Source organism: Mesoplodon mirus (genome assembly GCF_964341445.2).
Source record: "Mesoplodon mirus genome assembly, chromosome: 6".
Classification (NCBI taxonomy): domain Eukaryota; kingdom Metazoa; phylum Chordata; class Mammalia; order Artiodactyla; family Ziphiidae; genus Mesoplodon; species Mesoplodon mirus.
In genome coordinates this window covers 134,601,340-134,623,687 of record NC_138982.1, presented here as the reverse complement: position 1 = coordinate 134,623,687, position 22,348 = coordinate 134,601,340, and the positions used below count along the sequence as shown (strand labels likewise).

General features: G+C 42.3%; 1 protein-coding gene across 1 annotated transcript; it reads left to right on the top strand.

The window, feature by feature from the left end:
* The first annotated feature begins 2,869 nt into the window (after positions 1-2,869).
* MIS18A (MIS18 kinetochore protein A) lies at positions 2,870-15,726 on the top strand. The gene is made up of 5 exons (XM_082624285.1): positions 2,870-3,235; positions 7,281-7,347; positions 9,579-9,701; positions 12,042-12,138; positions 12,715-15,726. The coding sequence occupies exons 1-5, from the start codon at positions 2,893-2,895 to the stop codon at positions 12,793-12,795; spliced, it is 711 nt and encodes a 236-aa protein (XP_082480411.1). The 5' UTR covers positions 2,870-2,892; the 3' UTR covers positions 12,796-15,726.
* Positions 15,727-22,348: the final 6,622 nt, after the last annotated feature.

The window sequence follows — 22,348 nt, the reverse complement described above, 5'->3', positions numbered from 1 at the left end:
TGTGCCGATTGGCTCAAGCCTGGGGTAGGAGCCATCCCTGCTCAGTCACTGTGGGAGAGACATGGGTTAAACCTCTGGGGACCCATTCTTGGAATTGGCGGTGATGGTCGTGGTGGTGATGGGGCTTAGACTCAGCCTTATCCACATCTCCTAGTTGTGTAATTAAGAAGAAGGGTGGGAAGGGTTGTTCAGCAAGCAACTACACCCACCCAGTCCAAGGTCATCGTACCCAAGCATCTTTTTGTCCCTACATAAAACATGATTTTGTGGGTATCTAAATATTTTATATTCGTAATACAAACATACTCATGACTTTAAAAGGCGTTTATTTTGCCTTGGGGACGACTTTTCCATTAGACACAGTGCTGAGGGCCTGTGATATTTTTAGGGCCCCATGAAAATGTTTTAATTTTGAAGTCAGCAGGAAAAAAATGAACTTTTAGGTCAACGAAAATATTTTAAAATATAATATTTGTATACGTATCTTTATAGCAATACTGTTGTAAACTATTAATATTATTATGATTTATTTGAAAACAATTTTTTAAAATTTAAATGGAGGAATGGGCCCAGCAAGGCACAAGTTCCTAGGACCACTGAAAGTCATCAGGCAGTCCTGCTCTGCACTCCTTCCTTACTGGGATATCCCACAGTATTTAGTGTTGCCAGTAGGAACCCAAAGTCTGAGGCAAAGAGATTATCCCTTGAATTCCAAGGTTATTACCCATTTACTTGTACCAGAGATATTGTGCTTGAAAACAGCAGTCCTGCGAGGTCAGGCTTGCCTCCACAAAAGAAGCAGAGGAAGGAAGGCAATTCCACAGGTGAAATAAAAGCCTAAAATATCTGAAGAATTTTCTCCCACTTGGAGACTAATGAACATGGGCACAGTTTGCTAAAGTATTTTCATGCATATTATATCACGATCCCCGTAACAACCCCACTGCAGTACGGACCCACATAAACCATGAAAAATTAGACTCAGGGAAGGCAAGTAGCCTTTCCGGTTTCCTACATGGTTATACCTCCTGGAGGGTTAGGTCAACCCAAGGCTTTTGACTCCCAAGTTTTTGCTTGTTGCTGGTGGCCAGAGGCACTAAAGTTGGAAGCAAATTTTTTGGTAGACAGTTTACCTGACCAAGCAAAGTGGGCAGTGACTTAGGACACACCCAAAGGATTCTAAGAGCAGATGTAGGAACTTGGGGGTACCTTTCTTCCCAGATATGCCGCCAGGCTGTCCATGATGCAGCTGGTCTATTTCCCACCATCCTTTCCTGTCCTAACCTGTGGTGCTTTAAAGTCAGAGGCCAGCTTTCTGGGGCAGCTGAGGAAGGCTGTCCTTACCAGACAGAAGGAATGCTCACTTGGTGCAAGGGGCGAGGGGCTCCCAGATCCAGACAGCAGAGGCACTTCCATGCTTCCCAGCAACACCACTGCTGCCTACACCCACCTTTCCAGCTTGTCCTTGCAGTGCTAGCCTGAGTGATCTGGGGCCCTTTCCGGGGCCTCGTTAGAGCAATAACAATGCATAAAAGGAACATGTGACAGGGTGGCTCCCCAACAATCCTTGCTTTCTCCACCTCAAGGAAGTTAGGCAGACAAACTAGAGCAGTGGCAACCAAAAGTGGAGGGGCCCCGACTGACAGCATCCGCATCCCCCAGGAGCCTGTTAAGCAAATTCTCGGGCCCATCCTGACCTATTGATGGAGAATCTGTGAAGGGGGTGTGGACGAAGAATGGTGCCTGCCATAGGAATAAACAAAGGATGTTTTGGCTATCAAGCCATCAGCCACTGTAGCTGACCTGATTTCAATGAGCCCAGATTCTTGCATCTTCCCATATATAAAAAAGCGCTAAATTCATTAACTTGAGATGTCTGGTTTTCCTTAATTAACAGGGATCATTTGGGACTTACTTCCCTGGTGGTCCAGTGTGTAAGATTCCACGCTCCCAGTGCAGGGGGCCCGGGTTTGATCCCTGGTCAGGGAACCAGATCCTGCATGCATGCCGCAACTAAGTGTTCACATGACGCAACTTAAGAGTCCGTATGCCACAACTAGAGCCACAACTATGAAGGTCAGTCTCAGGCCGCAACTAAAGGTGCCGCATGCCGCAACTAAGACCTGGCACAGCCAAAATAAATAAGTAAATAAATGTTTTAAAAAAGACAACGATCATTTGATGTTCCAACTACCTGCTTTTGTTGTTGTTGCTGATCTGTCTGTTTTTCCAATATCTCCTATGCATCCTGGCTCCTTCCTTACCTCTTCGGAGCAGTCCCTCCCAACTATCTGACAGGCTGCCTCTTGGGCTGAAGTCCCCAGCGAGTCCACCACATAAAACATAATTCTCAACTTTTAAGTCGTGCATTGTTTTTTCAGTCCACAGTGGGACTCAGAAATCTGTGTCCCATCCAGCTCCCAGGTGACTCTCAGGCACGCTAAATTTGAGGGGTTGTAGCCACAGAAACATAGAGGGAGGAGGCCGGAGAAAGCAGGACTGCACCCCAACTCCTCTATCTCTGAGTGGTGTATAGGCGGCATATTCTCTTTCGTAACCATTGCCAAGGTCTCCGTGAGGGGCTGGTAATGTAGTTCGGTGGGACTAACTTTTTCAAAGACGCTTCCCCTCCTATGTAAGAGCCTGAACTCTCTCCCCAAGCAGCCTAGCGAGCGGATCTCGGGCAGCCTCAACTTCCCAAGGCTGGAAAGCACGATGCAGGCTCAGTGACTCCCCCGCCAGGCCCAGATCCACCGCGAGCAAGCGCGCTCCCAAGCCGTCTGCCGCCCCTCCTCCCTCACCCTGCGCCGCCCTGCGCCGCCCTGCCCCGCCTCACGCATGCGCAACGGCGTCTTTCCCGTGACCCTCCGCGGCGCAGGCAATTTGTCGATAATGGCGGGTTCTTGGTCTCAGGCTTATTGCAAAAGATGCTCCTCTACTAGCTGTGCGTGTGGCGACAAGGGCAAGTGGAGCAACTCCTCGCTCTTAGGCAAGCGGCTCTCAGAAGACTCGAGCCGCCACCAGCTGCTGCAGAAGTGGGCGAGCATGTGGAGCTGCGTGAGCGGGGACGCGTCGGTGGCCTGCACGGAAGGGACGCGGCGCGAGGAGGCTGCGGAGCCGGCGGAGGAGGAGGACAGGCCGCTGGTGTTTCTGTGCTCTGGTTGCCGGCGGCCGCTGGGCGACTCGCTGAGCTGGGTGACGAGCCAGGAAGACACCAACTGCATCCTGCTGCGCTGTCAGTTCGGGCGGGGGGCTTAGGACTTAAGACCGCCTTCTTCCTGGGTGTGCCGCACCTGGGCGGCCCCGGAGGAGGCGGAGGTGTTTTGGGGCCTCCCGGGGTCTTTATTTTTATTTATTTGTTTATTTATTTTTAATAAATTTATTTATTTATATATTTATTTTATTTTTGGTTGCGTTGGGTTTTTCGTTGCTGCACGTGGGCTTTCTCTAGTTGGGGCGAGCGGGGGCTACTCTTTGTTGCGGTGCGCGGGCTTCTCATTGCAGTGGCTTCTCTTGTTGCGGAGCACGGGCTCTAGGCGCGCGGGCTTTGGTAGTTGTGGCATATGGGTTCAGTAGTTGTGGCTCGCGGGCTCCAGAGCGCAGGCTCAGTAGTTGTGGCACACAGGCTTAGTTGCTCCGCGGCAAGTGGGACCTTCCCGGACAAGGGCTCGAACCCGAGTCCCCTGCATTGGTAGTCAGGTTCTTAACCACTGTGCCACCAGGAAAAACCCTCCCAGGGTCTTTAAAAGCAGAAAAATCTGAGACGGTGAGCTGTCCCAGAAAAAGGGGAGGAGGAGAGTCATCCCGGCACCTTGGACTCACGAGTGACAGGTTCTTTTCTGAGATTCCCCCATCCCAGAAGAGCAGTGGATGAATCAGTGTCGTCGTGAGCATTACTTAGAAAAAAATGACCAACTAGGTTGTAAGCATTTAGGGTGTAGCTATTCTGTGTTACTCCTCATAGAAATTAGCGGGCTGTTAATCGGTAAATACTATTGTTAATGGTTTAGGACATTAAGCTTTTCAGCTGCCTGCTTCCTTCGGGGGATGTCAGGGTTGATTTCTCAAGTCTTCATAGTTGTATCAGCGGACACCTTTACCGTCTGAAATGTTAACAACCGTAGAGTTGACAGAACATAATGGTATCAAAAAAATTAAAGGAGACTTGCAATAAAAAACACCAACAACCCTATCAAAATTGGAGAGGAAGGAGGATGTAGTAAACGTACAGGTAACTGGTAGAGCCAGTATCTTTTGAAACTGTATGTTTCCCCAACGTTTCCTGGTTTTGTTGTTTTCATAGTATTTATATAGGGGAGTGGTTCACATATTTTTTCTGAGTTGGTGTAAAAATGGCTGTTCTTTTTGGACTTGTGGTTTTCAAGATGAAATTTATGCTCTGTTTGAATTCTGTAAAGATTTTATGGCAGAAATTCACCACCGATTCGTTGACATTTGTGGAATGTTTTCCTTCCCGGGATATATTGGGAAGAAAGCAGGACAGCAGTGTCCACCTGTTAACCTGAAACTTTTTGGAACTTCTTTTCCTTAAGGATGCAATGAACGATAATTGCTGAGTCCCTTTCAGTTGTTAAACAAAAGCCTAAGAACATACATTTCCCATACAACTCATTGAGATTAACCCTTTGCAGCTATTAAAATCAATGCAAAAGGACTTATCCCCCAATGCTGACAGTCTCATGTCCCCAGAGTTCAACATGCTTTATTCTCATTTATACTTCCAGATACTCTCCGTGCATGTATGAGCATGTTTAAATATGTAAATTTTTTGGAGCTCCCTAAACATGTAAATTTTTCAAAACATACTTGAGATGATATTATTTATACTGTTAAGCATCCTTACTTTTTTATTCTGCACATATATTCTGAGTGTTTTTCCATATTAGTGCATATAGATATACTTCACGTTTTTAATAGCTGCTTGTTGTACCCCCGCTGAGAGGCAGTATAGATGACGGCCCTCAACTGCATGGGTTTGAATCCTGGCCTGCCATTTACTAGCTGTGTCTTTTTGGGCAAGCTACTTAGTCTCTCTGTGCCTCAGTTTTCTCCTCTGTAAAAATGGGGATAATACTTAATGGGGTGATTAGGAGGATTAAGTGAGTTAATGTGTGTCATGTGCTCAGAAGACATAAGAAGAGCCAAGTAAGTGATATCTTTAATGGAGATGCCGTTCCTCCTCCCAGTCTGCCCCTGTTGGCAGAGGTCTGGGTTTTTTCCCAGTGTTGCCACCATTAAAACAACATGTATGTATTTGGGTTGATTTTGATACAGTAGGAGAAGCTCTTCCTTTTAGTACGTGAGTTTATGTCATTTACATAAATGTCATTGACATTTGTGTCATTTATGTTATTTTTAAGAAATAATATATGTTTGGTGTTCAATCTTTACCATCCTTTCTGTTTTTACGTCTTTTCTCTCCTTTATCATGTGGGCGCTTTTGTTTTATCTATGAAAACACTATTCTGTTATTTAGTTTGTCTGTACCAGTAGTTTTTAAAATTTAAAAAGTGTATATAAATATCCTTTTTTATCAGCTTTAGACAAATTGATTAAACCCCCTCCCCCCCCTTCCTCCCAGTGAAAGATTAGAAAATGAACATTGGATTAATTTCCACTCCCCTCCCCGCTCCAACTGGAGTTAGTTTAATTATTTTTACTTTGTCAAGGTTTATAACATTTACATACTGTTCCGTAGCCATAGCATCGTCATTTAGCTTTAATGTAATGTTTCTATGAACTTATTTCTCTAGTCCAGGACTCTTATTAATAATGAGAAAGCTTATTAATAGCTTTCTCATTCCTGAGTTGTTTATTTGATTCATCTTCACCAGTGGTTTCCCCATCCCCAAGAAAACTTCAAGTTTGAGTGCTTGAAAATGTCTTTCTGTTGTCTTTATACAGGCCTGTCAACTTGGCTGCATGTTCAGTTCTGGTGTCATGCTCTGCTTTTTCCAGGCACAGGGAGCATCTAGTGCAAAGGCCTTGAGGCTAGCAAGGCCATTGAGGAATAGTAGATTAAAGATAAGATTTAGGGAGGAAGGAAGGGGCCAGAAAATTTAGGGCCTTGTAGGCTGTTCTATGGAATGAGAATCTATTCTAGTGAGTGAGTTGTTGTTTAAGCAGGAGAGTGATATGACCCAGTTTTTTCTTTGGAGGATGCACTGAAGAGAAGAATAAGCACGGAAGTGGGCAGGAGCTAGTGCAGCCGTCCAGGCAGAGGAGGTGGTGGTGGTGGTTTGGGGGCTGGAGTGAGGGTTGTGAGGTAGAATTGACAGGACTTATCTGTGGAGTGTCTGTGCGGGGAGAAGGGTAAGGAGACAGTGAATTGGGCGATACCGGTTTCTGATTTGAGCGATGGGTAGATGGAAGTGGAAGTTACTGAGTTAAGGTAGACTGTAGAGGAGGTGAAATCAAGGGTCTGTTCTGGCCATTGTAGGTCTGATGTCCTTTCTTCATGTCTCTCTGCTCCGGATTCCCCGCCTTTAGTGTGTTCCGAACTTGGGAAACGGGAATGTTTCCTGCTGCTTCTAGGGTTCAGCTGTGATCCCTGTCCAGGTTGTGGTCTAAAAGGTTTTTGGCTGAGCTCCTGAGGACCCTCTCAATTACTTCTAGAGAAACGAGCTCTGCGTGTGAGATCTGGAGATGTACGCACAGGCTTTTATCCTCTTCCTTGGGTTGATCCTAGTTTTACTGTGTCTGGCAGGTATTCTTTTTTTTTTTTTTTTTTTTTTTTGCTGTACTCGGGCCTCTCACTGTTGTGGCCTCTCCTGTTGCGGAGCACAGGCTCCGGACGTGCAGGCTCAGTGGCCATGGCTCACGGGCCCAGCTGCTCCGCGGCATGTGGGATCTTCCCGGACCAGGGCACGAACCCATGTCCCCTGCATTGGCAGGCAGACTCTCAACCCCTGCGCCACCAGGGAAGCCCCTATGGTGGGTGTTCTTGATAGTCTGTGATTTGAGGTTCTAATTGTCCCAAATTTTACTGTCAGTTGAATTTTTTCTTCCTAATTTTATTCACTTTGTTAATTTCAGTGTTTTCTGGGAATGGAAGGAAATAACTCTTATTCTGCTATCTTCTTCCAGAAGACCCTGTACATTTAGTTTTAAACTACCCTGTGTGTGTGACTTTTGAGCCTTTATTTTTTTTCTGGCCTTCTGGGTTCTAAAATAAAAGTTGAATTAGAAGTTCTCTCAATGTCTGCGTGTGTATTGTAACAAACTGCATTAATAAATTATTGTTACTTTCTTCTTTCTAGGTGTTTCCTGTAATGTTTCTGTGGATAAGGAACAGATACTATCCAAACGTAAAAATGAAAATGGTTGGTGAGTAAGGCTATATCTATGTGAATATGTCCATTAGAGAAAATGTTTATTTTTCAAATAAAAGTCTTTAAGGAGATCATCAGCAGTAAGATTTGGGATAAAACCTTTTTCATGGTAATCAGTATAAAATCAGTCATTCTAATATACCAATTCTTGAGTGCTGGTGGTCTCCTTTAGATATGTGATGGAAGAGTTTCTAAACCTCTCAGGGCACATTCTGACACTCCCTTTTTGGGTGTTTGTGCTTGTTGTGAAGAAAATCGAAAATAAAAATAGGAAAGGAAAATATCTGTATCATGGAATCTCCAAGCCAAAGGATGCTTTAGATTAATGCTCCCTACCTTTTTCATGTCATGGCACCCATAGAAAATGCTAAGGTCATGCATACACATATATACGGTCTATTGAGGTAAACAGACAGGGCTGCAGAAACAACAGCATGGGGCCTCCACTCACAGGCCCTGAGCTGCCACTCCAATGGTTGAAGTGGTCAATATCTTGCTATACCTGCCACGCATCTGCTGCAAGTGGCATACTCAGCAAACTGAAGGGGAAGTTCTGCCTCCTAGTATTGTTCCCCAAAACATGTCATACTGATGTATATGAATAAGTGGTACACAAGCAGTTAAACAGAAATTAATAATCATGTATTTTTTATTTTAAAATGTTGGTTTTTAATTTTAGTAACGTTAGATTGTCCCATTCAAATAAAGTATTTTAATTTAAAAAATTACTCTATTTAAGGAGAATTAAATTCATAATAGGACAGGTAGTATGTGGATATAACAAAAATTGTACTGTTGGCATGCTGGTGATTAAAATTTGGAAAACCCAGCCTTAGATCATTTCTCATTTTGTAGATGAAGAAAGCAAGGCCTGAGGAGGTTACAACTTCACTAAGGACACAGGACTAATTAGTAAGAGCTAGGATGATGCTTTGTTATTTCTCTTTGTTTCCTGCAGAGTGTTGTCTACTTCCCAACTCTAGTCATTTTGATGTCAGCTTTACCATTTTTGCCATATCCATGTAACAGCTGTGGTATCATGTACTTAATATTTTTCATTAAGTTGACTCCTCATTTTTATTTAAGTTTATTTAAAAAGGAATCTTTATATTACTGCCATAAATGTGTCATTTGCTGTAACTGGAAAGTCACTGTGAAGATAATTACACTGAAAACACATGTTATTAAATTCTAGCTGAGATCGTATTGCCTGGCTGGTTCTGAGCCCGAGGTCTGTTCTCTTACTGTTAAAAGATTTGCAACTGTGAGATACAGGTTACAGACATTCCAGCACCAGACTGAGACTTTCCTCTCCTTATATATAATCAGGATTGTTAGAGAATTGAAAAGGGAATTGACTCTCGCTCTGAACCAGTGTTGCTAAGTCCTGTTCACTTGTATCACCTGAACCCGTCCGTTATGCCAAACTATGGCCCATGGGCCAAGCACCGGTTTGTTTGTTTTTTTTTTAAGATTTTTTTTTTTTGATGTGGACCATTTTTAAAGTCTTTATTGAATTTGTTACAATATTGCTTCTGTTTTATGTTTTGGTTTTCTGGCCCCGAGGCATGTGGGATCTTAGTTCCCCCACCAGGGATCAAACCCGCACCCCCTGCACTGGAAGGCGAAGTCTCAACCGCTGGACCGCCAGGGAAGTCCCAAGCATCTGTTTTTGTAAATACATTGTTATTGGAACACAGATCAGTTATGTATTATCTGTGACAGCGTCTGTGCTGACAGTGGTAGAGGCAAGGAGTTGCAACAGACACCATATGGCCTGAGAGCCTAAAATATTTGTTCTCTGGGTCATTACAGAAGAAAATTCGCCTCTCCCTTCCCCAGAATGTTAATGATCCTTGGTGGACAATGTAACGTTAAAAGGATATGTAGAATCTTTTTGTCTTATTTCAAAATTTTAGTTAATTTTTCTTAATACTGAATTGAGGCGTTTGCATTCTAGGAAAACACCACCTTAGTACACTCTCTTCTTGTCACTTTTGTACATGCCCTTTGTCACTGGATACTTAAGGCAGTGCCGCCTGGAGGTGACTGTCTACATTTCTGATGTAAGCATCTTACTATCACTTTATTCCTTTTTTTGTACATATGACTTAGGAGGGTCAGAATAACATACTTTAGCAACTTAAACGTTTAGGTGTTTATGGATCTCAACAATGGGATTTTTGTTATAACCAGTTGCTAAAGCAGTGGCATTTCTTGTTGCAGCATCCTGGAGACTTTGTACTGCACAGGATGTTCACTCAACCTCGGCTACGTATACAGATGCACACCCAAGAATCTAGACTACAAGAGGGACTTGTTCTGCCTCAGTGTTGAAGCCATTGAAAGGTAAGTTTGATGTATAAATGAATAGCTCATAACTGAATTCTCAGAAACTTGCTTGCAGAGAAATTGGTATGAAAACATCGAAACTAAATCAACACTGGTTAAAATATATTTTTATAAACTTCTGACAATAAAGCTAGTGATTTTTTGTTTGGATCCGATTTATTTGGTATTGGAAAAGTCTGTCTTTCTAAATTGTAGGAGAAAACACTGAGAACATTTTTCAGAGTAAAAATATGTTGTTTTTCTTAGTCGAATTTAGTTTAATAGGATTTTTTTTTAAAGCCATTGTGTGGATCAATATATTTTGTCCATTTTATTTTTCCCTCTAGTTTTTAGTCTCCTAGAATATCATAAAGAAATAGGAATTTCAGAAATGGTCAGGAAAGAAGTCTCCTTGGTGTTCTGGAAAAGTAGAAATACAAAGTCCAACTATTTCCTTGAGGGTGGTAAATAATTGTCTGCTTTTTTTTGAGAGATGCAAGGAAGTACCTTCATTTTTCAAGACTTCTAAAAAGCGTTAGGAGACAAGGTGAATTAGGGTCTGATGACAGATATCTTAATGGCCCTCTAATTCACTAGCCTTTTTAAAATAGGAAACAGAATTAATCAGTTGACCCCAGTGTATTTTCACTTATCCTGGAAAAGATGTAACCCTCAAGATTTTAAAGATGCCGAGGAAACCTTAAGTATCAGGAAAGAAGAACAATTTAAGAAATAAAAAAATAAATGCCTACACTTTCATTACTCAAGGTATTTCGTCACTCCAGTTGAATTTCTTAGAGTTTCTCTTTAAAGAATTTAAAATAGTATTCTTCTTATTATAATTTTTCATTTAATTATTCTTTGATAACTGCAGTTTTGCCACCTTCTTTGAAACTAGACAGGTTTAGGTCAAAATTATAAAATCTGCAAACTTTTTATATTCCTTACACAAGAGAATAATATAGCAAGCACTGCTCGTTGATGTAAAGCATGTAGGCCTGCCTAGAGAGAGATCAGATCTGTTTTGGTTTTAATAGAAGACCCAGGCCCAAATAACTGCTCCCTTAATCTCCATGAGAATTTTACTAAGATTTGTGAAAATTATGTGGGGGAGAGTACATGTATAAACAACGTGAACTCTTCAGTACGGTTGGTACAAAACTTTAAAAGTGATGCATATCTGTATAAAAGAAAATGTGTGGAAGATTTCTCCATAGAGGGTCGTAGTATTGAAGCTATTTTTTCCTGAACAGTTGAATACCTCTTGGGACAGAATTTTAATGACAAGGAGCCTGGTTTGTTTTAGAAATGGATGCCCTCTGTAATGTTTATTTACAGTGTTATAAATTACTCAATACCGTTTAATTTCCCCCCATCTCATTTTTCTTTTCTAAACAGGATATTAATTGCCTTCTGCAATTTTGCTTCCCATGACATTTTTCAGAAATTTAATCAATTTAATCTTGGGTTTCCAAGAGAAGACTGTTCTTATTTGATGAAAGAAGTGACATATTGAAGTTGTTAACATGTAATGAAAGACTTCTACTAAAGAAATGCAAAAGAATCAAGTTTCTTTTTTGAGAAATACCAGCACCTTCTTCCCTACTGTTTAGATTTATTTGGTTACCAAAGCTGGGCCTCTTTTCCTTCCATTACCAGGCCAATTTTTCTGTTCTTTCTATTTTCTAAACCACAGCATCTTATCGCCCCAGAGAGTGGAGCAAAACATAAGTTATAGGATAACTGTTGAAGTTGCCCAAACCTAGGTAATCAAGAGTTGACTACACAAATTATATACTAAAAGTCAAACTTGAAAATGCACACGTTCCTGAGAAGTTACATTAAAAAAAAAAAAAAGTGATATAAAGCAGTGGCTTCTTCAGGATCTTCTAAAACTTTAAAATAGAATTTTGGACCATGAGTGGTAATGTTTTGCCACCCAACTTACTACAGAGCAAGTTTATTTCCAATAACAAAATACTTATAATATTGGGAAATATGTAGGGCTCTCGGACAAAGCTGTTATGAAGAAAAACATGATTTCATGTAGTTCAGCTTCCTGTGTAGGTTGCTGTTAGCAAAAGTAGTTGTTTTATGTGTTTACTTGGTACTAATTTATAGTTTGATATACATATTCAAGTTTTAGTATCATTATTTTTTGTATTTATTTATTTATGGCTGTGCTGCGCTGCATGTGGGATCATAGTTACCCGACCAGGGATCGAACCTGTGTCCCCTACAGTGGATGCGCAGAGCCCTAACCACTGGACCACCAGGGAATTCCCTTAATATTTTTCATGTAAATTTTATATTTACTCCCTTTTCATGTTTTAACTTTGTACTGTTATTATACTTCAGTTATGTTTTAGGGTCCTCTGAAAAGCAAATTGTGTCAGAAGATAAAGAGCTTTTTAATCTTGAAAGCCGAGTTGAAATAGAAAAATCTCTAAAGCAGGTAATCTTGTTCTGCACTTTTTGTATCTTTGTATGAACAACTTCCAGTCAGTGAACAAGTGCTCCTCCACGAATAATCCTTAATGTGTTTTCTGTTTTGACCTTAGCACTTTCATGGTAAGAGAGTGCTTATTTTATTCTTATTTATTTATTTCAGTTGTTAGTAAAGTTGAGTTTTTGGGGAGCCAAACTACAAATTAAGCTAAAGCTTTATCAAAAAAATAATAAAGAAGACATTTCATACTAAAATCAAAGTACTATATATTCTAAAACTATTAAAATAGAAATATATCTTCTTAAATCAATATTTCACAGTAAAAATAGCCTTGTTTTTGAATGTTAACATCCTCTCACAGATAGGCAAGATGGTGATGAATGTATAAAAAAGCTACAGATTAGAGGTTGAGAACTACTGTTAATAAACTTATGTCTCATTTAAATGGAATTCTGTTAAATACTTAATATCTATGTGTAATGCATAACGTTCAGAAATTGTATTAATGATGAATATTTTAGTCATATTTAACCATGTATGATTTTAATCATGTATTTTTTTTTAATATTCTTAATTCAATAGATGGAAGATGTTTTGAAAGCATTGCAAACAAAGCTTTGGGAGGTTGAATCAAAGTTGCCCTTTACCAGCTGCAAAAGCTGAAATCTGTTCCAAGTCTCCCGTTCTGGAGTTCTTCGCTGATGGACACTTGTTTCATATGTAGCAATTCTTGTTATAATTTACTTCACTTAGAACTGAAAGAATTCAAAATGATCATGTACTTTACATTCTCTTGAACTGATCAAATGAGAAGAATTGTAGAATTACTTTTCCAGCTGTATTTGATGGTAAAAAGATGATTGTTTCCTAAATTCCAATTTTAAAGTCATGATACTTCCTGGAAGTGAAATTTCGTAGTTTTTATTTTGATGAACTGCCATAATTTTCTGAACGGTTTTCTCCTCAGTACCAAATTCGTTATTCTATATTTCTTTTTTTTTTTAAACTTTTTTCACCTTTAATACTTTGAACAATATTGAATATTGAGTGGTAAGAAAATCTTAGAAGTTTTCCCACCCACTGTGTGGTTGAACCTCCTCTGAAAACTATTGCGTACAACTCTGTGGAGAAACTGGTCAGTTATCTGTCAGAACTATTCAAAATCTTGCACAAGAGCAGAATAGCATGTATTCTAGTGGCGGTAGAATTCCACTTGATCCTGTTTATTTACTACTATGTGCCAAAAAAAACCTGGCAGAATATTTACCAAAAAGAGTAGTAATCATTTCTGAGGGTGGGATTCTGGGGAAGTTTTCAGTTTTCCAGTTTTCTATAATGTAAGACTTAGAGTAAGCACATGTTATTTTTATAATGAGGGAGAAAATAAAGATTAAAACAAAGTGCTTTACAGTTGATTTTTCCAAAACAGTTATTTACCTGAGCTCAGAAATCCTGGTGTCATGAATTCTACACATTTACTGGGCATGGCAGTGTGAGGGTCCACCTTAGGACCGTCAAGGTAACCCCACGTTTCCCCAGGCCGTCTCTGCTTTTGAGTGGACATGAGGCCACGTAATGTTGGTACTCAGCATGTTTGAGAACTTCCCTCATTATGTCTGAGGAGACTTAAAGTTGTCGTATAAAAGTTCCCAAGTCAAATTGACTCGATCATTGATCATTCACAATTATTGAGTTCTTTTTTGATGTATCTGTCAGCAGCCTCTAATAATTTGAAATTAGGGAAGCCGTCCAGGTCTCTTCTCAACACCTGCTGGCAGCAAAACAGTCATCCTGCCTCAGGATGCTTGAGGAAGTCCCAAGGGTCTGCCCTTTTAGATGCTTCAGTGGTACTTGCATGAAAGTTCATTTAGAACAGATGGGAGAGTATTTTAACAGCAAGATCCAGCTAAGTTTCTGGTTGCACGGGTAACAGAATTCTCCAACAGTCACTTTCAGAGCCATTTCAGGTAGGCAGTTTGGCTCCCTGATTCCTTTTACCCTGTTCATTCTGGGGCAGAATTTCTAGCTAACCCATACATCTTGAAAACTACTCATTTCACCAATGAAGAGTAATTTCTAATATCCACAGTGCTAACCAAGCCTCTGTTGTGGTTTGGGTAATAAACAACCCAAGTGCCTTTGTGGCTTCTCCAAATGTGGGCCTTTGATTAGTGTTGCCCTGCAAATTCGCCCCCCCTGGAATTTTATCTCCAGTTAGGGTCCTTCAGATGAAGTTAACTAACCGCCCCTGGGGTGTAGGTGGAGAGCTCACACACATTTGTATCACATGGTCTTTGCTGAAGCATCTAAAAGCAAATCCCAGGAAATATATATATATTTATATATAATATATATATTTATAAAATATGTATCTCTGGGTAAGGCACAGTCCGTATCTTTGGCTTCTGCCTGTGATGTTACTGAAGGGATGCCCTTGCCATCCCCATGGGGGAGAGGGCTCTGAGGCTCCCACACTGCTTACTCGAGGGGTCCACGTGGGACTGCTTCCTCCTCCCTGTGTGCTGCTCTGTGGCGCTTAGGAGGAGGGGGGCCTTGCTCACACTCCGGGCCAGCCTCTCCTGAGGCCACCTGTTCCCTGAAGGCTGGTGGCCTGGCTTTTCTGGCTTTGCATGATGTCTCATCAGAATGTTGTTATTATTTTTTTTTAAACTTGCCTTATGTAGCCACGTACTAAAACCTATGACTTGAGGAATGAGTTCTTGTTCCTATTCCTTATCGCTGAATAATGCTGTGCGCTGTTGTTTCTGGTTCCTAAGCCCTGGCAAAGCACTGCCCATGAGCAGGAGTAAGGGTCCTGAAGCAAGAAATGGACATTCCAGTGCACGTTGCACAGGACTCAACAAAGAGGCTTCAGATAGGATCTAGCCAGAATATGTTTCTTCAGCCATCTCTGTGAAGGGAGAGTCCTTTAGGGCGAAGCTGTGGAGGCTAGTATCAGGATCTGTTACATGACATTTACAGATCATTGTAAATGCATGTGTGTAGACCATTGTACATGGTTTTCATCCCAGAGTGTGGGTTCTGCTGTTCTCAGCAAGCTATCCTGTTATGTTCATAAACTTCCAAGCTGAAGCGCTTGCTCTGGGGTTGCTTGTGTAGGATTGATGCCTGGATGGAGTGCGTCCTCCCTGGTGATTCTAGTCAGGCTTCTGGCATTTAAAATGGGCAAAACCAGGAGAGTGCCTCCTTGCAGAGGTGGGTCTGGGTGTTCAGTAGGAACTTCTTGAGAGAAGGGCCCCTGATGAGCAACGTGATGAGATTTTGAGGGAAATCTCAGGGGTAGCAGAAATCCTGGGCTAGAGTCCCCCCTTTAATTGCTTTATTAGCCATGTGACCTTGGGCAAATCATTTAGTCATTTTGAGCCTGTTTCCTCTTCTGTAAAATGAAGTATAATAACCTGCTTCCCTTGCATCAGATAAATTAGACAGTGCTTATGATGGTAGTTTGAAAGCTGTAAAGCATCAAAAAACAAGTGACAAAGATTTAACCTTGTTTAAATCAGGTTGACCTGGTTTAGTCTTCTAGCCAGTCTACCCATGAGATTGTATGGATGTAAAAGAAAAAAATCTGAAACACCATATTAAAATATATATATATATATATATATATATATATATATATATATATATATATACTGGATTTAGTTGTTTCTCTAATTACAAATACATGAACATTGTAGAAAATTTGAAAAGTAGATCAATAGTACAAAGAACAAAATAAAACCCACACACAATCTCACAACTAGAATAATTATTCACTTTTTGGAGTATATCCTTGTTTTATATGCAAATTTGGAATTGTTCTTGTCATATTGTTTTTAATAAAAATATTTTATAAACATTTGTGCATCATTAAACATTCCTTTATCACCTGATTTTAATGACTACCTAGGATGAAATATCTACTTTAAAACCTGTTTAAAAGTGGTCCTATGGTATGAAATTCACACTGTATAGTGGCTTAACAATTTTTACTTGTCAAATAAGACAGGAGGCATGAAAGAAATCTTCATCCACTCACCTCTTCGTCTAACGCCAGGGTGTGCAAGAGCTGAGAGCCAATGGTTAAAATTTCAGGAATTTGTGAGCCAGTTGTTCAGTCCTTGGTAGCTTCAAATTGGCCATGATGAGGAATATTTACACCAGAGAACTTTGCAAGTCCTAAAAAACTCAGGATTTCTTCCCCCCAAAGAGCTGGTTTCCCAGTACATTACTGTGTATTTTGAACCTCCCTCTATACTGATTGACTTGAAGTTTGAGAAGAGAAAATGACTTCTCTATTCAACACCCAGAAGACCAAGTCCTAAGATCTTTTCATTAAATAAATCTAAAATGAAATGCTGTATCTTTAGACCTTAGTGATACAGTAGTCACAGTCTTCACCTCTTCTGAGGAAAAAATAAAATACCTGAAAGCAAATGACTTAAGATTTTATATAGTCAATGTTGCACACGTCTTTTTTGTTCTTCCTGAATAAGATAAATTACTGGGCAGTTGCTTGCCTGGGAACATGCAGAGAAAGTTCATTTGCCATCACTTTTGAACTGAGGGAAGATAATTACTCTTCAACCCAGACATGTTCTGGGTACTGATGGTAAATTTTGTTGAATGAGAGCGGGGTTCCATCTGTAGGGTGTTTTGTTATCCAGTCCTCTGATCACGATGGTCCAAGTGCAGTCAAGGCCAGTCTATATAATTATAGTCTCTTTGGAGTGTTTACACTTGCCTAAAATCTTGTGATAATAATCTGAGAGGCAGAGAGTGTGAAGTGAGGGGATCTGAGGAAGGGATGGGCTGGAGTCTGGAGTTTTATTGGCCCAAATGTGATTTCAAGGAGAACTGGCCTCATTTCATTCAAATCAGCCCCCTCTTGACTTCTGGGAGCTTGACAAAATTTAATTAACTCGATAACTTTTTTCCCCTAAACAATGACCACCGTGGTTTTTAGATCCTCTATTTAATTTTAAGGAGGAGAGGGGGACAAGGTAATTTCTCGAGGGCCCTTTCAACCTTACAACTCATGTAAGCTGAAAGGAAACCAGAAATAACTCAAAGGAAGGAAATGAGAATCCAGGAGCTGACTTTGAAGACTTGAGGATAATTTAGTTCTCTTAAAGCCGTCACCTTTGTGTCTCTTTCAGCTAAAGGCTTGTAATTTCAGAGGCTTCTTGAGAATCATAGAAATTTTGCAAAAGTAGGGTGTATGTTCCATTGAGCAACACTTTCCAAAGCAAATACAAGAGTGACCATTTTGAAGAGAAATCTTATGAAGCCATCAAGGAGTTTTCCCTGAAGGGGACAGATAGCTGCTTTTGACTGTCACAGTTGCCTCCCCAGGGGTGACCGTTCTGTTCTTAGGCAGCATTTAGTGATCATTTACTGTGTACCAAGGGCTGTGCTCGGAGCTCCACCTAGCTTGTCTCACCCCATTCTCACAAAACCGTCTTTCATAGAAATCCTTATTCCCATTTTATAGATGCAGAAACTGAGGCTCAGAGAAGTTAAAGTGCCTGAAGTCCTGCCCGGCTGGTGAACGGAGCCTGGGCTTTCCTCCTGTGCAATGCTCCTTGTTCTTTACACTGGGTGCATTTGTGGTGCTTCCTTGCTTCCTAGCAGTAAAACACAAAAAGGGAAGCTATATCCGTTACTGTAGTATTAGCAATCTAGTGTCCAGAGGGTTTAGAAGTCATGAGCTTCTCCCTTGTTTTTTTCCTATAATTGAAGCTGATTGAGCCCCCTTGATGTGAGTTGCCTTCCCTTCCTTTGTCCCTACCTTGAGATTCTCTGGCTGTCGTATCTCCCGGCCTCTCCCCTGCTCTGCCCAGAGGTGCTGGCTGGCCTGTTTCAGGCTCTCACCTTTCCACGTATCTTACGTCTCCCTTGCAGCCACCTTCCGTGTGTCATTGATTTTACTGCACTTATCACAATGAACATCATATTTTATGTTTGTGTGTTTAATGTCTGTCTCTATTGGAGTGTTATCTCCATGAGGGCAGTGATTTTATCTGTCTTTTGTGCTGCAAGGAATGCGGCCACGTGGTAAATGCTCATTTATTGTTCAATGGACTGAATGAAGATTGCTGCATCACGTACCTATTTTCTCACACTGTCCGCCTCTGTCCGCTCTGGTTTCTCGAATCTCACCCTGCAAGCATGCCCAGGTCCCTTCTTGGGGACAGACCTCCTCCGTGTGACCCTGCTGTCCTACTTGTAACTGTACCCACTCCACCCTCTGTGGTATTCCACCCTGGGCATTACTGAATACACTCTTGAAAGCCACCAAGGAGCTCCTTCCAAGTGCTACCGTCTCTGAAAGCCCTAAAACTTCCAACAATTTAAAATTGTCCTCCCCTTTAAGATTCTCTTCTCAGTTGTCCGTATTTGTCAGTGACACATGATGAAATATGCAGGCGCAAGATGCCATGAGGCCTGGGATTTGCTGTAAAACGTTTCAGTAAAGTAAGTATACAGCAAGAGGGAGGGATCGCATGGGCATGGCTTGATCACTGGTCATGGTTGCATGGGTATTGGGCTTCATTATATCTTTATTGTTGTGTGTGTGAAAGGTTTTGTTTGTTTGTTTGTTTGTTTTTTGTGGTACGCGGGCCTCTCACCGTTGGGGCCTCTCCCGTTGCGGAGCACAGGCTCCGGACTCGCAGGCTCAGCGGCCATGGCTCACGGGCCCAGCCGCTCCATGGCATGTGGGATCTTCCCGGACCGGGGCACGAACCCATGTCCCCTGCATTGGCAGGCGGACTCTCAACCACTGTGCCACCAGGGAAGCCCCGAAAGTTTTTTTTAATAAATTTATTTATTTATTTATTTTTAGCTGCGTTGGATCTTCATTGCTGCATGCGGGCTTTCTCTAGTTGCATCGAGCAGGGGCTACTCTTCGTTGTGGTGCGCAGGCCTCTCATTGCGGTGGCTTCTCTTGTTGCAGAGCACGGGCTCTAGGCACACGGGCTTCAGTAGTTGTGGTGTGTGGGCTCAGTGGTTGTGGCTCACGGGCTCTAGAGCGCAGGCTCAGTAGTTGTGGCGCACAGGCTTAGTTGCAGCATGTGGGATCTTCCCGGACCAGGGCTCGAACCCTTGTCCCCTGCATTGGCAGGCGGATTCTTAACTACTGAGCCCCCAGGGAAGTCCCTGTGTGAAAGTGTTTGTCGGACCAAAAAACAAACGCTCTCGTGCTCCGTCCTTAATGGCATCTGAGCTGCCCTCCTCCTTGCTGCCCTTGCCGGCCGCTCTCCTTCCTGTTGCCTCCCTTTGCTTCTCCCCTTGCCTCTGCCCTTGCCTTCGTTTTTCTCTCTCTAGGCTCTCTTGGATACTTCCCACCCTGCCATGACCTCAGTGGCCAGTGCTGGGTCTCTAACTCCTACAGCCCTGAACTGTCTCCCCAGGCCCTGCTCTGAATTCCCAACGACCTGAATCCCTCCACCACCCTAGCCCCATGCCCTCCAGATGCACGCAGCATGTTTGCTCTGATGGGAACTGACCGTTTCTTCTCAAGGCCCTGCACACCCCTGTCCCCTTCCCATGCCTCCCGAGTTCTCAGTGACATTGTCCTCCTTCCTGTGCCCTGGTCGAAAAACCCTAGAGTCACACAGCCTCTTCGCCATTCCTTGCCCCACCTCCAGTCAACTGTCAGGTGCCCTCTCTTCTTTCCCAAAGCCTCTCCTTCCCCTCCCTGCCCATTTCTCCGTTACCATTTATCCTTATTCAGGCTTCATTTCTTGCCTGAATTATTGCTTAGTTGGTCTTCATGCTTTAATTCCTACCCCCTGATCCAATGAACTCACCATTGTCAAATGAATCTTCTCACGTTCGGCATTACATCACAGCACACGGAATACAGTCCTCTTAATCTGAGACTCCAGTTCTCCTGATCTGGCCCCAGATGGCTTCCCAGCTATATTGCCCACTTTTCCTATCTGGCACTCTGAGCTTTTGTCAACCAGAACACGCTTGTGTCTCACCCCTGCCCTTTTTCTACATATATAGTTCTTACAGTCCTTCGGGGTCCTGCTTGAATGCCACTTCTTCCAGGAAGCCCTTGCTGATTTCTCAGTCAGAAGTAACTTCTTCCACCTCACCATTCCTGAATTACTTCAGGATGTTCTTCTTGCCTCATATGATTGCATATAATAATTTTGTGGGAAACTTTCCTGCAAGACTAGGATTTTTTTTTTCCCCATGGCCCAATGTGTTACGAGACTTTGTATGCTGGAGATAATTAATACTTGTTAAATAAGAGGAGAATTTTAATCTCTTGTCTACTTTGTACAGTTATGATGATAAACGGAAAAATGTGAAAAAGGTCTAAGCTGAGAAAAAATTTTATACCCAAGCATTCTGAATTGCTTTTAATATTTCAGAACTGACATATAAGACTAAAAAGAAACTGCCCCAAAATGCAGTGGTGGTGTGGGGTTAGAATTCATTGTTAACCAATGTAAATAGGAATTCAAGGGAAAAATACCAAATTGAACTCATTTACATGTGTAATTACCCACCTGTGATCACTCCACTGTCTTATGTATTCCATCTTTCTCCTCCCACATCCAGTTAAAAATACTTTGTATCATTTTTTTTCCTAACCAAATACAATGAATTCTTGGAATTGGGGGGTGGTGGGGTGTGGATGCAACTCTGCCACTTGAAGCAAGATGCAAACGGGCCTCACGTGTGCGGTCAGTGTGGGACGGAAGCTAAGCAGATAAACATTTAAGCCACATTCAAATAGGCAAGAGGAGGTTTGGAAGTAAAGGGCATTGGAAATATCTTGCTGCTTTCAGCCATCAGGAGAGCCATGAAAGAAAACCACAGCTCTTAATAACGTGGAAACCCACCCTATGGTAACCTGAAATCGTTGCTTCCTCTCATGAGAAGGTACTTGATAGGGTAGGAAGGTGTCAGGGGCTTTGCCTTCTCAAAACACTCTTTTTGGGGGTAGTAAAGGATATCTCAGAGCTTGGGGAGAGAGGCCCTTGAGCTTGAAGAGGCAAAAGAAAAGTGGTTATTTGGGTTCCTTAGTGTCTGGGTGCGGGAAAGAATTGTAATGCCTGGGGATGCTCTCCAGGGCGCCTGTGGTCCACAGGGCAGGGCTCTGGTGGAGCAGCCCTGGCTCACCTAGAGGGCAGGGGCCTTCCCGCGAGCCCCTGGCCACTCACAGCAGGGGCATCGCCTCCCAGACCCCACCAGGTCCGCCGTGAACCAGAACCCGAATTCAACAAGACCCCCGGTAATCCACACGCACGTTTACATTTGAGATGCGCTGCTTAGAGGACAGGGAATAAACGCCCCTTTCGTAGGCTCATCTGTTTGGTCACAATTATTAATGCCTCTGAACACCATAGTCATTTTCTCAGCGCCTCATTTGACACTTGTAAAGTAGGTTAGTATTACTCTCCGGCCTTTGAGGTGGTTTTTTTTTTTTCTTAATCAGACCACAAGGGGCCGCATTTCACCGCATAAATACTCATCGCATCCAGCCTGATCACAACCACAGTGGCAAACGGAGTTGCTGCAGAAGCCGCTTCCCAGAAGTAGGCTCCTGAGCCTCAACCTGGAGTTTATCCCTCTCAGCTCTTGTAACCAAGCTCCTTAATTAAAGTAACGGGCAAGGCTTCTCCCCGCCAGCCCCCCAGCAGTGCCAAGGGCTTGGGTTACTCAGCATTCGTTCTGAAATTGTCTACACCTACACTCCCACAAGCTTTCCCCCAAGAGATTTACATTTTACACTGGGAAGTTAATTATGTTTTCTCTTTCAGTCATTTCTTATGTTTCCATGACTCAGGTTCATTACTAAGTCCCCTCCCTCAGTGCTTTTGAGACCTTAATGCTGCGTTTGCCAGCTCCCTGTGGAATTGCCAAGAGGGGTGTCAGCCTTCCCAAGGAAGCACATTTCTGATCACCTGGCTCATGTGTCTGACTCACAAGACTTCCCAGGAATCCTCGCCTGTATCTGTACCGTTTATTCCTTTGGAAACATTAAGGGACACTTATTTCTTTATAGGATGAGGCATCAAAAGCATTTTATTCATATTAAAACATTTTCCAACATCTTAAATAAATTCAGACAATTCCATTTTGAATCAGACTTCTATTCTCTGAAACAGAAGATTGTTTTTTTATACTCGTGCATTAAATTATTTTGCTCAACAGAATATAGCTGAGGCAAACAAATAATGCTGTGAGG

Excerpts from the sequence above, each read along its gene's own strand:
- MIS18A (XM_082624285.1), top strand. The coding sequence starts at position 2,893 with ATGGCGGGTTCTTGGTCTCAGGCTTATTGCAAAAGATGCTCCTCTACT. Across the intron at positions 7,348-9,578 it reads CGTAAAAATGAAAATGGTTG|CATCCTGGAGACTTTGTACT; the intron begins GTGAGTAAGGCT and ends TTCTTGTTGCAG. Across the intron at positions 12,139-12,714 it reads TAGAAAAATCTCTAAAGCAG|ATGGAAGATGTTTTGAAAGC; the intron begins GTAATCTTGTTC and ends TTAATTCAATAG.